The sequence below is a fragment of the Triplophysa rosa genome, linkage group LG21, assembly GCF_024868665.1.
Source record: "Triplophysa rosa linkage group LG21, Trosa_1v2, whole genome shotgun sequence".
Lineage (NCBI taxonomy): Eukaryota > Metazoa > Chordata > Actinopteri > Cypriniformes > Nemacheilidae > Triplophysa > Triplophysa rosa.
In genome coordinates, this window is record NC_079910.1 from 18,408,524 (window position 1) to 18,428,436 (window position 19,913).

The window sequence follows — 19,913 nt, forward strand, 5'->3', positions numbered from 1 at the left end:
TCGCCCCAATACTGGGTAGAAAATATCCCATCACTTCTTAGAGTGTAATGAATGAAACTGCACATTTAAATATGTTGATTTGTTCAGTTCTTGTTTGTTGGTTTGCTCATTTATAATGTGTATTGAAAGTTTTAGTTTGTGATTTCGACTCACAGGCCAACAGGATAATTCCAGTAAAAAGGAGACCGATGCCTGCTGAATCCAACCTAGCGGACCACGCCTGCCGACCGCGGCACACATTTTCTCCCACACAGTCGCACACAACCACATTAAAAACTTCTTCTGCTGCCAAGCCCTGTTGATCCTGTATCTTCAAGGGAATGGAGTAGTTTCCATGTGGCAGACTCTTCAAACTTATCAGGGAGGTGCTGTGCCCTAAGGTGTACAGCCAACAAAGCTTTAAAGTCTCTAATTTATTATTAATTAAAGACGGTTATTTAGTTGTTGCAAAGGTTTCTTGGCCCAGAGAACAGATATGGATTGTATTAACAACGGTATAAACAAAATAGCAAAGAACAGCATTAAAATAAAGCTGATTAATCATAATTAAATAAATTGAACAACACTTTACTACTTCAAATGTTATCACAACAACAGAAAAATTCCCACATTAACTTCAAGACTCCCATACTTCATAGCATATCTGTTTTAAGAATCCCTCTCTGGTTAGCTGAGGGTCACTTTTTCGGTGAATATTAGCCTTAATGTAATTGTTATGTAAGTGTAAAATTAAACTTATGTGCACTCACTGACCTGTGGTGGGATCGAACTTCCAGAGGTCTTCAAGTTCCTTTTCCCCCATCAGGGAAAAGGAAAAAGGTCCCGAAAATGGAGGTTTGTCAATGTCTACAGTCTTCACGTTGACACGGTCAACCTTGTTCCCGCATAGGACCGCAGTCTTGTTAAGGAGATAGGGGGCATTATCATTTACATCACCCAGGTATATTACTACGGTGCATGTACCTGTGCCTTGTGGCTCTCCTGTAAACAGCACATTAAGAGAAGTCAGTGATCGGTAAGTTCATGAGATGAGAAAGTCTCCTCCCTAACTTCTTGTGTAAAACAATTTGAAATAGAGCTGCAGTCTGTGATAAATTGTTTACACATTTACAGGTTAAACACACTGGTCTGCAGTAAACATTGTATTTAGTAAACAGTACTAATTATTAAGTGTTTTCATTTGTTTGCCAAGTATTTAACTTTTTTTGTACATTTTGGCATCATTGGTATATTGTCCTAATCCTGTTTCTTCATTTTGAAAAGATTTCTGATTCTTATAGTAACAAGGAAAATATAATTGTTGATAACTGCTAGTCAGGTGCCTACCATCATCTATAGCATGGATCACAACAGTGTAGGTGTCATTTTCGACATATGAAGACTCCCGATCCATTTTCTTGACTGTGGTTATTTTTCCTGACTTTGGGTCAACAGCCACCCATTTTGCTGAATCTTTTACTAACTCATACCTTTGAATGAAATTGTGTACATACAAAAATATCACAAACACACAGATTATAGACCTGATTTACAAACAAATGGTGCCCAAGGCTGTTTACATAGTTTACAAAAAAATCACATTTTTGTCAGTGCTCAAACACACCTAATTTTGGCTACATCCGAGTCTTCATCTTTAACCTCAGGTGTGAACAGCAAATCTCCTGGACTCGTGTTTTCAGGCCTGTATAGCGTCTCCACGTTCTTGTTAAACACAGGGGGGTCATTCACATCGATGACTTTCACCTCCACTTTAACAGTGTTCGGTGGAGGGTCGAAATTTGTTACAGGCCTCCCGTCAACACATTTAAATAACCTCTCCACGTTCTTCACAGATATCTCCAGCTCTGTGATTTGTGTTTTCTCAAAATTCTTTCCCTGTGACAATACAAACATATTTTAAATCATTTGGGTGAACCATCATCCATGCTAGGAAATCATATACAGAGTCTTAACACTTATTGCAAAAAAATTATTTCCATGGAATAATTGTCCAGCGCAACAGAAAAAAATGCAATTCTCTAAAAATATTAGACATTGTTTAAGCTGTCATAACACAGTGTTACACCATAAAAATCTAGCTTAGACTATGTCCTTTGACAACAGTCTGGGAGAAAGAGTAAATGGAAAATGTATGAGAAATGATAGAACTTCTAAATCCGTAGCTGGAATCTGAACAAACTCATCCAAAACCGTTGCTTTGAATACTCAAGCCCCTTTACCAAGCATGTCATGTAAAATATTATTATTTTTAATGTTTTATTTGATTCACACACAATATAAAGCCCCATCCTATAACTTAACAAACCATTCAGAGTTAATACGACATTTCCTACTGTAGCGAAGTGGTAAAAAGGGTCAGTGGCCTTCAGAGTTTTACACCCAAAAGGCCCAGTTAAAGAATGTAATCTAATTTTCTTTAAATAGTCGACTACATAATGTACAAAAATGCTTTATTAAATAGGAACTGTTAAAATCAGCTGCTTACTTGACAAATTGGCAAACCTAGACACACAAAGAAACCAAAAAAAGATATATATTTCCAACAATCAGGAGACTGGAGCGATTAGCTAGTTGCAGACTTACAATAAATGGCAAACCACAGCCTTCACACGTGCACACAAGATCAAATACAAGCAGTGATAGCACAGCACTCTGTGTAAACACCACATAATAGGCTAGCACACAACATACAGCACCCCAATAGATAGAAATAAAACAAAACATATAAACACAGGCAAAACAATAAATCAAAACAAATTTACAAACGAATAACAGCAAAAGTCTTTACTTAAATAAGTCTTAACATCTGTTGTAGAGTGACAATGAAGTGTTAGTTATTGTGATGACCTGTAGAGGGCAGGCTGTGGGTATTGGGTTATAAGTAGCAGAGAAGAACTGAGTGATGTGTGCAAAGTGACTCCACCTGTGATGTGCTTGTGTGTACTGCTGGTTGTTGCATTCTTTTGAGTAAATGCAAACTTGAACTGATGTCATGCCTCCTCAAGTTATTACATTTTGGCGACGAGGATAAACAAAGGGGAATACTTTGAGGACGGAAGGAGTTTTTGTGGAAGATAGAAATAGGATCTCTATGAGTTGGAGCTTTGGAAAAGAAGATGGCCAATCTGGTAGGAACAGTTACACCATTTGAGAGTCAGTCCCAATCTTGGGAGGAATATTGTGAAATATTGCAACATTTTTTTGAGGCAAATGAGATTACAGAAGCAGTCAAGCAGAAAGCTATATTGTTGAGCTCTGTGGGAAGTCAAACATACAGTCTACTGAGGAATTTATTAAGCCCAAATTTAATTCAAGATCAGGAGAAGAGGGAGAAACTGTGCTGGAGTATGTAGCAGTATTGAGGAAGTTGGCTCATGATTGTAATTATGGAGAAAGACTGACAGAAATGCTTTGGGATAGACTGGTATGTGGTATAAATGATGACTGTACTCAACGTAGGTTATTGGCAAAAACGGATTTAACATTTGAGAAGGCATTGAAAATAGCACAAACAATAGAAACAGCCAATAAAGATGTTGAAGATTTGCAAGCTCAACGCTCAGAAACATCCAGTTCAATGAGAGTGTATAAAACGTCAGTACAGCAAGATGATGGCCAAAGTAAAGCATGTTACAGATGCGGAAGTTTACAACATTTGGCTAACGAATGTAGATTTGTTTCTGAGAAGTGTCATAAACGTGGAAAACAAGGACACATAATGAAAGTATGCAGATCAAAAACTTCTTTTGGGGAATCCAACTTCCAAGGGGGAGAAAGACGTAAGAGAGGAGGAAGGGGATGCATTTTGTGAGCAGAGATTAAAAAAGTGCATCGGCATCTGTTGAAGAAGGTATTTTTACAGTGTACAGGAACAGAAATTCCGAAAGTAGCTCCACTTACCATCACATTGGCTGTTAATGAGTCAGATGCACAGTTTGAAGTGGATACAGGATGTGGTGTGACCATAATGAATGGGTCCAACTTTGCAAAATTGTGGGAAAAAGAATTAAAGACCTGTTCTTTGAACTTAAAGACCTATACTGGCCAAGCTCTAACCGTATTGGGTTCTGCACAAGTAGAACTCAGATACAAAGACACAGTGAAGGAGTTACCGGTAGTAGTAGTACCCGGAATTGGACCAAATCTATTGGGCAGAGGATGGATTAAGGAATTGGGCCTGGAATGGGAGACCCTACATAGGATGCAAAGGGGAACAAATTTAACTTTGCCTGAAATCCTCAGCCAACATGAAGAATTGTTTAAAGAAGAGCTGGGGGAATTGAATGGTTCACCAGCGAAGATTTATGTAGATAAGGAAGCAGTCCTAATGTTTTTCAAAGCCTGTCCGTTCCCTTATGCAATGAAGGCAAATGTAGCAAATTGAAATAGAATGCCTGTTAAGAGAACGCATCATAGAACCTGTTAAACACTCTGAATGGGCTGCACCGGTAGTACCTGTTTTAAAGTCTGATAATACAGTACGTCTATGTGGGGACTACAAGCTAACAGTAAACAGAGTTTCAAAGTTGGAACAGTACCCCATTCCTCGGATAGAGGATTTGTTTGCAACTCTGTCGGGTGGACAGAAGTTCACAAAATTGGATATGAGCCATGCTCATCATCAGATAGCATTAGATGCAGAGTCCAGGAAATATGTCACAGTGAATACCCACAAAGGACTGTTTACTTACCATGTTCTACCTTTTGGAGTCTCTTCTAGCCCGACATTTTCAAACGGACTATTGAGGGGGTACTGCAGTGTCTTCTGCATGTGGCAGTTTTCCTTGATGATATCCTGGTAACCGATCGTAATGATTAAGAGCATCTACAAACTCTTGCTAGAGTAATGGATAGATTGCAGGAGGCAGGACTGCGGTTGAAACGGAGTAAATGTACCTTCACGGAAAAAGAGGATAATGTTTTTAGGCCATAAAGAGGATAAGATGGGCCTCCATCCCGCACCAGAAAAGGTGACGGCTATTCAAAATACTCCCTCACCAAAGAATGTGACAGAATTGAAGGCTTATTTAGGACTTCTAAATTATTATAATATGTTCTTGCCCAACCTGTCTACTGTTTTAGCCCCTGTGCACAAATTGCTGCCAAAGATGCAAATTGGAGCTGGGCCGGGGAACAAGAGGCGGTTTTTGCTCAGTCTAAAAAAATGATTAACTCCGTACAAGTTCTGGTTCATTATGACCTACAGAAAGAGGTGATTTTATCATGTGATGCTTCTCCTTATGGCTTGGAAGCAGTTCTCTCGCATAAGATGCCTGATGGAAGTGAAAGGTGAAAGACCTATAGGATTTATGTCACGGACATTGAATCAAGCTGAGCAGAATTATTCTCAGTTGGACAAAGAAGGGTTGGCTGTAATGTTTGGCTTACAGCGCTTTCATAAGTATTTATATGGTCCTAAATTTACAATCGTTACAGACCATAAACCCTTGTTGTCTTTATTTAATGAATTAAAAACTGTTCCACAAATGTCCTCTCCTAGAATCCAGCGATGGATGGTGACCCTGAGAGCATATGAATATAACATCATCTATATGGCTGGTAAAGATCATGGCAACGCAGATGCTCTGAGTCAGCTAGAATTGCCAATGGAATCTGCCACGGAGCAGGAGGAAAGAGTACTAATGCTGGAGAATGCTGATATCACCTTGATCACAGCAGAACAGGTGAGAGGGTGGACAAGAAAAGATCCAGTATTATCTCGGGTGAAAGAAACAGTGCAACGCGGATGTTTACAGGAGTTAACAGGAACGGAGTTTGACCCCTTCATGATTAGGAAAGAGGAATTAAGTTTACAGGATGGTTGTGTGCTTTGTGGGGCCCGAGTAATCATTCCCAGTGTGGGTAGATCAGAAGTTTTGAAACAATTGCATCAATGCCACCCAGGAGTGTCTAGGATGAAAGCTTTGGCCAGAAGTTATGTGTGGTGGCCCAAGTTAGATCAGGATGTGGAAAGGCTGGTAAAACCTGTTGTACGTGCCAAGAGCATAGAAATGTTCCAGCTGTTGCCCCACTGCATCCTTGGAATTGACCAGATAAACCATGGCAACGATTGCATGTGGATTATGCAGGACCGTTCATGGGAAAAATGTCCTTTGTTCTTAATGATGCACATTCCAAATGGATGGACGTGTATCCAGTGAATTCAGCCACATCGGCTACCACTATCGAATGTTTGAGGAATAGCTTCAGTAACCATGGATTACCCGAACTGATTGTATCAGATAACGCTACTTGCTTCCTTAGTGCCGGATTAAAAGAGTTCCTGCAGAAAAATGGAGTACGGCATGTTACTTCTGCACCTTACCATGCTTCTAGTAATGGTTTAGTGGATGGGCTGTCCAAATTGTTAAAACCATGCAAATAAAAGTGTGGATGGAACAATTGCAACCAAGTTGTCTCGAGTCTTATTCAGTCCACTCCCCAGACCACCACAGGGCTCTCTCCAGTGGAAATGTTGTATGGATGGAAATTACACTGTTCTATGGGCTTTATACATCCTGATTTGACAAGGAAGATTCATGAACAACAACAAAAAGTCTGTCATGATAAAAAGGCCCGGGAACAGAATTTTTATGTTGGAGATCTAGTACTTACTCGAAACTTTAATTATGGACCGAAATGGATTCCGGGGCATATAGCAACTGTTACTGGACCACTTTCTTATAATGTTGGGTGATGGGCGAGTGGTTCGACGGCATGTGGATCAAATTCATGCCCAACAGAAATTGTTTGTAAACACTTCAGAAGTGGGAATCTGATTTTGATATTCCTGAGAATTCGACACCTGTAGTTGCTCAAGAGACTGAGTAAACAGGGACTGAGGACATTTCTAGTGATCCCTCTGAAGTATGTGGGGATTTCTCTCAACATTCTGAGACAATTACTGAAATGAACAAACCTGATAGTCCTGTTGTAATTTTGAGACAATCTCAAAGAACCAGGAACTTGCTTACTCATTTGAAAGATTATGAACGCAAGTAATATTGAATGTGAATTTGATATATACACTCACCTAAAGGATTATTAGGAACACCATACTAATACGGTGTTTGACCCCCTTTCGCCTTCAGAACTGCCTTAATTCTACGTGGCATTGATTCAACAAGGTGCTGAAAGCATTCTTTAGAAATGTTGGCCCATATTGATAGGATAGCATCTTGCAGTTGATGGAGATTTGTGGGATGCACATCCAGGGCACGAAGCTCCCGTTCCACCACATCCCAAAGATGTTCTATCGGGTTGAGATCTGGTGACTGTGGGGGCCATTCTAGTACAGTGAACTCATTGTCATGTTCAAGAAACCAATTTGAAATGATTCGAGCTTTGTGACATGGTGCATTATCCTGCTGGAAGTAGCCATTAGAGGATGGGTACATGGTGGTCATAAAGGGATGGACATGGTCAGAAACAATGCTCAGGTAGGCCGTGGCATTTAAACGATGCCCAATTGGCACTAAGGGGCCTAAAGTGTGCCAAGAAAACATCCCCCACACCATTACACCACCACCACCAGCCTGCACAGTGGTAACAAGGCATGATGGATCCATGTTCTCATTCTGTTTACGCCAAATTCTGACTCTACCATTTGAATGTCTCAACAGAAATCGAGACTCATCAGACCAGGCAACATTTTTCCAGTCTTCAACTGTCCAATTTTGGTGAGCTCGTGCAAATTGTAGCCTCTTTTTCCTATTTGTAGTGGAGATGAGTGGTACCCGGTGGGGTCTTCTGCTGTTGTAGCCCATCTGCCTCAAGGTTGTGCGTGTTGTGGCTTCACAAATGCTTTGCTGCATACCTCGGTTGTAACGAGTGGTTATTTCAGTCAAAGTTGCTCTTCTATCAGCTTGAATCAGTCGGCCCATTCTCCTCTGACCTCTAGCATCAACAAGGCATTTTCGCCCACAGGACTGCCGCATACTGGATGTTTTTCCCTTTTCACACCATTCTTTGTAAACCCTAGAAATGGTTGTGCGTGAAAATCCCAGTAACTGAGCAGATTGTGAAATACTCAGACCGGCCCGTCTGGCACCAACAACCATGCCACGCTCAAAATTGCTTAAATCACCTTTCTTTCCCATTCTGACATTCAGTTTGGAGTTCAGGAGATTGTCTTGACCAGGACCACACCCCTAAATGCATTGAAGCAACTGCCATGTGATTGGTTGATTAGATAATTGCATTAATGAGAAATTGAACAGGTGTTCCTAATAATCCTTTAGGTGAGTGTATATATATAACTGTAATTGTGATGCTGTTTGTAATGGTGATTATTGTAGAGGGATGTTGTAGAGTGACAATGAAGTGTTAGTTGTTGTGATGACCTGTAGAGGGCTGCTGTTGGTATTGGTTATAAGTAGCAGAGTGATGTGTGCAAAGTGACTCCACCTGTGATGTGCTTGTGTGTACTGCTGGTTGTTGCATTCCTTTGAGTAAATGCAAACTTGAACTGATCTCATGCCTCCACATGTTATTACAACATCAATAGAAAAGTCAAACAAATGAAAAAAACAAAGATCTTATCTCATGCTATGTAACCTTTGGTTATCCCCGCAGCAACGGGACGAAACAAAGAATGCACAGCTCCACACCCCAACCCAAGCGGTGCAGGAAAATAACACTAAGTAACGTGAGGCAAAGACATTACAAAGAAAAAAGAATACGAAGTAGCCAATCGGCAACCGTTCATTAATCACAGAAAACGCTGACATGGACTGCCAAGCGAGGCTAAGCTCTGCAGGAAGCGAACAAGGGCAAAACAGCAACGTGGTCGCATTAGATCACAGTTAACTCCAAAAGGTCATTGAAATCCTTTTGCACCTTAGTGAACTGCAGCAAATACTGTAACTGACGCCATTCATGGCAATCACTTCGACAGCAGCATAACACCTGAGGCCAACAGGAGAAACGGACAGCCAGGACTCGGCCACCAGTGGGCAAACATATTGCGCTTCCTAATAACAGATAAGATTACTTTTCCCACATACAGTATGGAACCAAAAGCTAAAAACAAACCGTATCCTACCTTCGGCGACAACAGATGACGCCACCGAGGGGCGGTACAAACAATGACGCGTGTCCAAATGGACAACTCACCCTTATATACCCACAAGTTCAAGACCACACATTAAAATGAGTGGACTCACCTGGCCATCCAGGCACATGTGATCCACTCTGCTACACTACCATCAAAAATGTGTCCGCAAAAGGCATAAATAGCCAAATAACTTTTGGTTTGATTGTCATGTGCCATCTAACCTAATGACACACTTTAGCCAAACTATAGAAGAAATACAGTAAAAGATCAATTTGGCATAAGGGAGGATAAAGTTCCTCTACCTATATGTAAAGTACATACATTCATTTAGAAGATACTTTTATCCAAAATGAAAGAGCATTTAACATTTTCTCAAAATATACAAAGTATATTGGTCAATATGTATTTATATATTTCTTTATTTTTACACTTGAAAATTACAGATTTGTACAAAAGATAAAAGCAAATAATGGCATTCACCTTGACAACGTACAACACACCCTCATTGGTTTTTGGGTCTGTCTTAATCTCATAGTTTCCTTCATTGCCCTTCTCGATGGTAAACACGGCTCTTGAAGCAGGTGTGTTTGGGGTGTCTTTGTCTGTTACGCCGATTCTTAAGATCTCTTTGTTGAATTCCATTTCCATGACTTCAGTGTTGTACTGCAACACAATCATGTATATCTTTAAACAACCATTTCTGACAAATGACTCAATAAGGTATAGTACTCACATATTAAATGTAAAGGATACGATTTATGTGCCCCCCAGGTTATATTTTGTACGGAAATTCTACAGGTCTTGCCTGTACAAAGCTCAGGGCCCTATTTTCATGATCTAAGTGCATGGTTTAAAGCGCACGGAGTAGGTGCACTCAGGGCGTGTCCAAATCCACTTTTGCTAATTTAATGACGGGAAAATGGTTGGCGCACCCGGTCTAATCAGGTTGTCCTGATTCTCTTAATGAGTAATGGGTGTTTTTGGGCGTAACGTGCTGTAAACCAATCAGAGTCTCATCTCTCATTCCCTTTAAGAGCCAGTGGCGCTCGCGCCATGGCGGATTCGCTACTTATACGGCGGAATTTGCAAGAGCAAAGACTGGACGCTTCTCTACAGAGGAAACTCTTCTGCTCGTGCGTGAGGTTAAAGCGCGCGAGCAGATCATCTACATGACAAGCCGGGTTTTTATTTTTATGTGCACAATAATAATCTTTTACATTGTAATCCATTTATTTTTTATATTAGGCATGTTTGTGTGCTGCTGCACTTCCCTCTGTGTAATAAGTAAAGTGAAAGCGCGTTGTGGACCTGCCCAGAGGCGCATTTTCTACTAATGTGCTCTTTTTTTAAACAATAAAATATTGCGCCATTGACAGACCAGGTTTGAGTTGGTCTATGGCGCAGTCTATTTTCAGTTCCACAAAATAGCAAAGCGCCAACAATGCGTCTGAGCACACCTCTTTTATAGACGAACGCGTCCATGGGCGCACAAATGAGCCCAAATGCATTTGCTATTTAAACAACGCAGTGCAGGACAGGAAAATGAGAACTTCGTTGGGCGGAAACTAGCAAAAACACTTGCGCTGCGTTGCGTTGTGCTGGGTGTACAATAGGGCCCTCAGTGTTTCTGGGGTGTGGTGATTCACAGGGTGTTTCTATGACGTATTTTTAGATTGATAATATTTTGTCTCCGTTGTCTCAAGATATGACCTGCACTATAAACAACTGCTAGCTAATTTAACATTAAATACAGTATTTACAGTAAGCTATTTGCGATCTCCTGAATTACTGTGTTGTGATATGAATTTTAGAAGCTTGATACATGGTGTTCATTTATATTTAATATTGTGTAATTTTATTAAAAATAAATAATAATACAGCAGAAAATACAGTAAGAACCTCTCACGGTGAGATTTTCTAAACAGGGCAAAATAGCGCATGAGTGCAATTTCGATTTGTAGGTTAAAAATACAGGCCACCCTAAAATATGTAAAAGGCCAAAATTCGCAGAGCAGTGTGTCTTTTCACATTTGGTGAGTCAGTGAAATATTGAATATTTATGATTTAAATTAAATAATCATTATGTCTATTCTTATAGTTGTTAGAAAGACTCTTTTATGTTTTTGTGACTGGTTTGCAGCAAAATCTTGAACAAAAATGGCCGGAAACGCACCTACAAACTTAACTGGCTGCTGCCCACTCTTTGAGAATTACCCACTCGAGTTTGGTATCAGCTTAGAATACCAGATTTCGGGTTCATCTACTCTCCACAACGTCATTACAGTGTTGAGCGTAAACAAATCTGATTCTCTTAGCAACGGCCTGCTACAGCACCTGTGAGCACCTTCTACTTCCCACCCTCAGATTCCAGATTTTCAAATAGTTGTATCTCGGCCAAATAATATGTCCTATCCTAACAAACCAAATTTGACAGGTTAAGTGTTTTTAATGTGTCTTGTTTTTTTATTATTTGTTTCTGAATGGTGTATATTTCAAATGGGAGATACGCCCACTGGCGTGGATCTGCATCCTGATATTGAGCAAACCTGTGCGACACAATTGTCAAGGTGCTAGTGGCTTTATAAAAAGCATGTCTATGGCTGCGTTCGAAACCGAAATAGTCCGATTTGCTGAGTGGTTTGTCCCTTCTGTTAAAGTGGATTTATTCTAGTCTTTTATCAATTGTGGGTAAATGACTGGCAAACTGTTTAAGAGATTTTAGATTTAATGATTATTTTGGTTAAATAAATGTATACTATTCTGGAAAATCACGTCTCTGTCTTTAATTCCATACGAACCAGCAGGGTCCTTCATATCATTGTAATTCCTTTTGGTTTAATTCTTTTTTGGGGGGTGTTATTTTATTTTCCTGGGTGGAGAAATGACCTAGGTGGCATAGTCTGTGTTTTCGAATTTTAGCCAGAGGTTACGCATACATCAATGAAAGCTTATTTATTCAGCTTTTATATGATCTATAAATCTCAATTGACTCAAAAATTGACCCGACTGGTTTTATGGACCGTATTCTTGCACCAAACACAAACCAGTGTTGCTTCATTTGGCAAAACATTCAAAAGCACCAGCATGAATGGCTTACTTGTCATTTCTCTACACATTAACAGAGTCGTTTATCACAGAAAGAGTTACACATATCTGTCAGAACTCGGTCATTCTGGTCTCGAGTTCTCTAACTCACTGGACAGTCATGACAGAACCATGTCCTGCGGGCGTTATGTGTGGAGGCGCGTGGATTTTGTTGTTATTGTGCACCACGTGTCCTCCGGACTTGTCTCCTAGCTCCGCCCTCTTGTTTCCCGTAATCTTTCCATTGTTGTTAAATCCTAGTCACCTGGCCCCTCATCTCTTTTGTAATTATCCTCTGTAGTGCCTCCCTATTTAATGTTCCCCTCATTCTCAGGTTTGTTGTCGGTTCATTGTTATTCGTTTGCAGTTTCTATGTTGGTACACGGTTTTTGCCTGTTTATTCCAGGATAGATCGTCTCACGTATATTTCATTCGTGTCTTCGTCTCCTGTGGTTTATTTTCTAGTTTATATTAGTGTGTTGCCTTTTTTGCTACATTCGTGGGTTTTGTTCAATGTTTTTTTTGTAAATAAATATTATTTGTTCTCTCCACGCCTGCCTGCATCTGGGTTCCCGCTTACCGACTGTGACACATATCACCGTGATTGTTGCTAACCAAAAGCCTGCAATGACTCACCTTGGCAGCTGTGAATTCAGGAGGATGAGTGTTGGAGTCTCCGATGTCCAGAAAAACTGTTGCAGTGGAGGACAACAAAGGTCTTCCCCTGTCCTGTGCTATAACTAGCACTTTATATCGTTTTGCTATCTAAAACATGACAGACAAATGTGAAAATGTTAATTTTGTTAAAAATGTTATCATGCTGTCTTACAATAAACGTGCTGAGGTTACTTACATCATAATCAAAACAGCCCGCAAGGGTAAGCTGATTCAGTGTACTTGTAAGGTTCTGCAGGACTATTTTTGGTAAAGCAGGTTCTTGGGAGCCCAATCTCGTAGTGAACTGGGAGTTAGGAGTGTTTTTTTGATCCTTGTCGTGAGCAAGTAATGTTGCCAGGACTGCGCCTAGTATAAGAAAATATAGAGTGAGAAAAGTGGAGTAATCAACATACAAAACTGACTTATTTTGAAATGTATGTATTTCTACAGGGAGAAATAAGAAATTTATTTCGAAGTTATGTTGTTCAACGAACCATCTTGCGCATTCTCTGGAATTACTGCATGGATGGTTGAAGGAGAGAACTCAGGTGGATTGTCATTCTTATCCTTTATTTCCACATTAAATGACAGTGTTTTGTCCACCACAGCATTAGTGTTCTTGTCCAGAACGTCAAAGTCCACCTGCAATTGAATCAAAACAAATCTGGATTCTGAATCTGTTTATATCCACTCTTTGAATTCCTGTGTGTTACTTGGACTGCATTCGTGACATTACACATGCCGCCCTGTGATATTGTTTCGCTGTAGGTATGGTTTGCCGGCTTACGTGGTAGACTGCTTTCACCTCCCTGTCGACGGGCCGGTGAACAAACACATTTCCAGTGTTTTCCTCAATGCTAAACAAACCCAAAGGTTCTATCGTGACCCCTTCACCTTTGATGAGAAACTTGATTTTGTAGTCTGTGTCTTTATCATTGTACATCTAGCATCGTTTTGGAAAAGGAATAACAGTTATGCATTTGTGTGTTCATTATTTAGACCAAGGGTCTGTACCATCCAGCATTACTCATCATTTTGTAATATTCTTTTAAATTGAACATATCCAAATGGGTGACATTATAAAGTTACCTGTGTTAATTTAAAGGGAAAAGGTCCTTCCATGTTCTCTTCGAGATCAATGGTCGAGAGAACCCATCTTCTTTTTGAACGAATGAGAACAGCTTCCTGGGGTAGATGAAGAGAACATTTTCATCAAAATTTTAGATTTGAAGAAATCAAAATTGCCTTTTTAAAAAACATCACTGATTCACATTGCCACAAAACTTTATAAATACAGTATAAATGACATGTTTTCATTGCAGAAACTAAGAGAACCTCCAATAAAAACTGATTTACTCATGAGATTTCATGAGAGTCTTAAAAAAACAATGGCAGGTAAAAATGGAATAAAAAGTAAGATTTCATATAATGTCAAGATCTGTTCTTTACGTACCCGCTTTTCTCTGTGGTGCGTAACATTTGTTCTGAGTGCGGTCACCACAACAAGCTGATGAACAAACTGATGAAAGTAAACATGTAAATACAAACAAGTATACACAACATAGGCCTACACTACAGTTTGTTTGTGTGTAATTCTAGGGTGTTGCCACTACACCACTTTTACACAAAGATCTGCCCCTTGCACTTTTTCGACATATCACCACCATTCCCGCCAATGTTGTCAGGTTTAAGATATTTAGATTTGTGATTCACACGTTTCAGTCAATCCTTGTGCATCTTTCAGCCTCTCCATTGTTACGGCCGGCTCGTGAAGCAACAAAACAAAGAGGTGAACAAGCGTTCAACGTTTTAAGCCCATTTCTGGGACTTTTTTATGAAGAACACTCATATTTATATTACTGTTGACCAGAGATGGGAAGTAACGAAGTACAAATACTTCGTTACTGTACTTAAGTAGATTTTTCTGGTATCTGTACTTTACTCCACTATTTATTTTTCTGACGACTTTTTACTTTCACTTCTTACATTTTTACGCAAATACCTGTACTTTCTACTTATTACATTTTCAAACCAGTCTCGTTACTTTAGTTTTAATCTGTATTTGATGCACAATCAATATTATTTCTTGTCATTGCGTGACTTTTTCAACCTAATGATAGGTCTGCCTAAAAGCCGAAGCGCTGTGTGAGGTGGCCACTAGCCAATCAAATGTAAGAAGGCGGGAGTTACTGTTTACAGAGCAAAGCGGTGACCAATCAAATCAAAGAAGACAGAGTAACTGTTCTCAGATCTCGAGCGTGATATTCTGCACCATGTGGTGACTCGTGAATGGTAGGGTTTTTTAGCGCGAAAGGACCAGATTTTAAATATGTAATTTAGCTATTTAGCTATTCGCATGTTCTACAAACATATACTTCACGAAAGATGTACTGTAGCTCTGTCAGAAGTTAAAGCAGCTCGTTAAGGTAAGCGCATTATTGTTGCTGTTGTTCATTAGTATGTATGAATTGCATGTTTTTTGCTATCGTGGTGTGTGCGTTAAGTTCATGAACGAGTGAAAAATACCTGCTCATTGCGTTGCTTTCGATGAACTAATTATAGTGGGCACTTTTGCACAAAAATGCGCTAATTTCCTGATTGCCATTTGAAGTGGTTTCTGGACATATCCTATTAGTCTTATTTTCTAATTTTCTTAATGCATTTGCCTTGTTTGATCTGTTTGATCTATTTTCCTGATTTTTATTATATTTTTTCATCTTGTCATGATTAAAATTATAAGGAAATAAAAAACGATCCTTATCAACGTTGATTGACATTGCAATAAAATACTATCACATTATTTTGGAAGTTAAAATTTTGGGCTGGTTTTTGTTGGAGTGAGTAGGTTTTAGTGAGCCTTTGGGCTGGAAATCATCCACCTAATCTAGCAACACTGACATCAGTTTTAATGTTGAACGAGTGTAACGTACAATGTAAGAGGCTAAACATTTAATATTTTAAAGCGAGGCATAATTTCAAGAAATGTGTTTAACCAATCGAGAAAAACAGTAATGGTTACCAAGTAAATTGACTTGCCTAATTAATTATCTCTTTATTTCTCAGTTTTCTCTTTTTGACAAGATCTCCCAAGTGTCTACAACCTTTGTATAATGATATGTCCATGAATGGTCTGTGCTTAAAATTTAAAGGGACAGTTAATCTAAAATTGAAAGCAGTGAAATTCTGTTATAAAATGTTTTGACAATCACAGTACCAAACAGTCATTTCCTGGCTATTACGCATCACAGACATAGGCTAGTAGTCTAAGAAGCTGCCACGGACCAAGGCGGAAGGCAACACAAAGAATAGCTAAAATTATGGTTGAGAACTTGAGACAAAGGGAATTCTGTCACAATTATTATCAATACGCTTGTCCTTTACACTCTTATCTTACATCATAATTGTATTATACATTTGTGTTTTTTTCCACTAGGTAGTGGCAAATAGATTTATTCCATCAGTCTTTTTTATGCTTGTGTTCTACATAATGGTAGTTCAGTTGTGAGGTACGAGCGTGACTCTAAAACAGGTAGTAGTATTGGCTACTTTTTACTTAAGTACATTTTAGAGCCCATACTTTATACTTTTACTTGAGTAAACAAGTTTAGTCAGTACTTCAACTTTTACTTGAGTACTTTTAAACATGAGTATCTGTACTTCTACTTAAGTAAAGGATGTGTGTACTTTTGCCATCTCTGCTGTTGACAGTGTAAATGAATAATGTAATGTGGTGTGTGTGGTTAGAATGGAAGTCAGTTGGAAAACAAGTGTAGTAAAATGTAAGTGTTGAAGTGGATGTGTAGCTGCAAAACATGATGTGCGGTCAATAGACGAGCGGCATGTCCGAGCCCGCGGATTGGGGTGTCAAGAGAGAGCCGCGGCGGAAGCCGTCCTTTTAAACCCCGGGAAACACTGGGCCCTAGTGGTTCCCGGATCGCCTCCAGCTGCTGCACCTCAGGGCAAATAAACGGGCAACGTTAAACGTCTTGGTTACGGCTGTAACCTCAGTTCCCTGATGGAGGGAACGAGACGTTGTGTCGAGCCGACAGATGGGGTTCGTCCCTGAGAACCAATCGCTTCCGACTTTTTAGAAAAGGCCAATGAAAATTGGCGAATGAAATTTGCATGCCGGACTCCGCCCCCGGATATCCGGGTATAAAAGGGAGACGGCGTGCCTCATTCATTCACCTTAGTACTGAGGAGCCTGAGACCTCTCACGACTGCTGCAGTGGGCAGCACGTGTTGTGGCAAGAAGGACACAACGTCTCATTCCCTCCATCAGGGAACTGAGGTTACAGCCGTAACCAAGATGTTCCCTTTCTGTCGGTCTCTCGACGTTGTGTCGAGCCAACAAATGGGGTTCCTATGGAAAACGCCACAACACTGTGCCCTGTCACAATCTCTAGCGAAGCAACGGTGACTGGCCTGGGCGTGTCAGCCGCGAGCGCTACCGCTTACTGGTTGTAACCTACCAGTGGGTAGGTAGGGGGTCCCAGAGCTTTACTTGAAAGGTGGGAAGGCCCCTGCCTTCGGCCTCACAGGCGGCGGCCTTGTTTCTCTAACAGCGAGAAGCCGCCTGGTACCGTAAGGCCACTGGGTAAGCGCTACTTCTTCAAGCGGGGGATGCGCTACAGAGACCACTTCCTACCGGAGGGAGGAGTTTAGTGGAGATACCAACATGGTCTCACCGATGGGGGAGAACTCATGGGAAGTATGTGCGGACTGAAGGAGTTAACCGCGAGGTGGTGGTCCACCTAGGGAAGGTCATGGGTTACCAAGGTGGGAACCAATCATGAAGATACATCAGACGGAACCGCCCTGCTGGGGGGTTACAACGTCCGGTAGCACTAGGTCCGGTTAGCGCTATGTTGTTGATAACTCAGTTGGTACCCGGCCTAAGGGGCAGGGCTGCTCTGCCCAGCCCGCCATCAGGAGGTGCTTGCTTAGTGATGGATGGAGTGCCTGTTCTTCACCCAGTGGGGGAAGAAGGGAGGCTAGTTAGTACGCTGACCCCCTTAGGAGAAAGGGGGGAAGGTACTGTCATAGGCGTACACCCTACTGGCCGCCAGTCTTGCCTGATGCCTGCAAGACTCGAGCCGATACCGGTTTACGCGGAGGCTGTAGGACCTCGCGAAGGTGATGGGTGTAGCCCAACCCGCAGCTCTGCAGATGTCTGCCAGAGAGGCGCCTCGAGCCAGTGCCCACGAGGAGGCTGTACTCCGTGTGGAGAGAGCTCTCACCCAGTGGGCGTAGGCGATCTTAGGACTGGAACGCCATAGTGACGGCGTCCATGATCCAGTGCGCCAATCTCTGTTTGAGACAGCCCTCCCTGCTGATCTCCAAACAGACAAAGAGCTGCTCAGAGCTCCTGTGGCTCTGCGTGCGGTCCAAGCAGAGGCGCAATGCGCGTACTGGACACAATACGGATGAGGTTGAGTCTTCCTCCCCGGTGGGGAGCGCCTGTAAGTTCACCACCTGGTGTAGGGGGAGTGGTGGGAACTATGGGCACGTAGCCGGGCCGGGGTCTCAGGATAGCGTGAGAATCACCGGGCCCGAGTTCTAGGCAATCTGTGGACACGGAGAATGCTTTTAGGTCCACTACCCTCTTGAGCGCCATCCGGAGAGCCGTCTTCATCGTGAGGTGAGAAAGAGCGGCATCTCCGAGGGGCTCCAGGACCGCATCAAGGTCGCAACAGGGTACGGAGTGCGGGTGAGGCGGTAGCCTTCCCGTGCCCCTTAGGAACCAAATGATCAGGTTGTGCTGTCCTAGAGATTACCAGCAACTGAGTCGTGATGAGCGGCAATAGTGGCTCCATACACGTTCAGTGTGGAAGGGGAGAGATTACTCTCGAGTCTCTGGAAGGAAAGCACGTACCCGATCAAGCAACTTTGTGTATCTTCTCTTCGAGAAGAGCACCAGGATGAGAAGAGGCACCACTTATAGGCGTATAGTCGCCTAGTGGCCAGGGCCCTAGCCTGAGTAGTGGTCTTAACCACCGCAGGGGGTAGGCCACTCAGGATCTCCTCGTTCTGTCCAGGGGCCAGACATGGAGGTTCCAGAGGTCTGGCCCGGGATGCCATAATGTGCCCTTCCCCTGGGAAAGCAGGTCCTTCGTCAGGGGAATCGGCCAGGGGGGAGCTGTCGTCAAGAGCATTAGCTCCTGGAACCAAGTCCGGTTGGACCAGTATGGCGCAACTAGTACATTTGATGCTCCTCTTTCCTGACCTTGCACAGGGTCTGTGCAATGAGGCTCACTGGGGGGAAGATGTACTTCCGCTTGTCCCACGGCCAGATGTGTGCTAGAGCATCTGTGCCGAGGGGGGCCTCGGGTGGGGAGTACCTTAGCGGGCAATGGGTGGTGTCCAAGGAGGTGAAGGGGTCTACCTGAGCCCGCCAGAACTGTACCCAATGAGCTGGACTGCGCAGGGGTGGAGTTGCCACTCTCTGCGAGGCGTCAACTGACGAGAGAGCGCATCGGCTGTCTGGTTCAGGTCGCCTGGGATATGTGTGGCTCGCAGGGATCTGCTCCTCTGCGGACTCAACAGGAGGAGGCGTCGGGCGAGTCGTGTTAGCTGCCGTGAGCGAACGCCACCCTGGCGGTTGATATACGCTATGGCAGTTGTGCTGTCCACCGGACCAGCACGTGCTTGGCCTGCACGAGAGGTTATAGCCCCTTCAGTGCAAGTAGCACATCCAACAACTCTAGGCAGTTGATATGCCTGCGCAGGCGGGGGCCCGTCCATCGCCCCGACACTGCGTGCCCGTTGCACACGGCACCCTAACCCTGCAGGGAGGCATCTGTCGTCACCACGACACGCCTCATGACCTGCCCGAGAGGGACCCCATCCGTAGAAAGGTCATTGAAGACCAGGGGTTAGGGTGCGTTGGCAGAGAGGCGTAATCACCATCCGCCTGCTGCCCGTGTGACACGCTCTCCAGGGAACTCGACTCTGTAGTCCAGTGTTGGAGCGGTCTCATGTGCATCAACCCGAGGGGTATCACCACCGCCGAGGATGCCATGTGCCCAGGAGCCTCTGAATTTCAGGGGGACCGCTGGCTGCTTGAAATATTCCAGGCAGTTCAACACTGACTGAGCGCTTTCTGAGTCAGTCGCGC

The 19,913-nt window shown here is 42.5% G+C and overlaps 1 protein-coding gene across 3 annotated transcripts in view; it reads right to left on the reverse strand.

The window, feature by feature from the left end:
- Window positions 1–19,913, reverse strand: part of cdh26.1 (cadherin 26, tandem duplicate 1) — a 36,024-nt gene that overhangs the window by 7,492 nt on the left and 8,619 nt on the right. Inside the window, exons 2-12 of one of the 3 annotated variants that reach the window (XM_057319879.1) lie at window positions 14,250–14,303; window positions 13,886–13,981; window positions 13,584–13,739; window positions 13,291–13,438; window positions 12,993–13,162; window positions 12,776–12,904; window positions 9,536–9,718; window positions 1,604–1,875; window positions 1,327–1,469; window positions 754–981; window positions 154–375 (exon numbers count right to left, since the gene is read on the reverse strand). In XM_057319879.1, coding sequence (XP_057175862.1) covers window positions 154–375; window positions 754–981; window positions 1,327–1,469; window positions 1,604–1,875; window positions 9,536–9,718; window positions 12,776–12,904; window positions 12,993–13,162; window positions 13,291–13,438; window positions 13,584–13,739; window positions 13,886–13,981; window positions 14,250–14,303 — 1,801 coding nt within the window. Of the gene's footprint in view, window positions 1–153; window positions 376–753; window positions 982–1,326; window positions 1,470–1,603; window positions 1,876–9,535; window positions 9,719–12,775; window positions 12,905–12,992; window positions 13,163–13,290; window positions 13,439–13,583; window positions 13,740–13,885; window positions 13,982–14,249; window positions 14,316–19,913 lie in introns of all 3 variants that reach the window. The other 2 variants (XM_057319878.1, XM_057319880.1) reach the window with 2 other exon arrangements.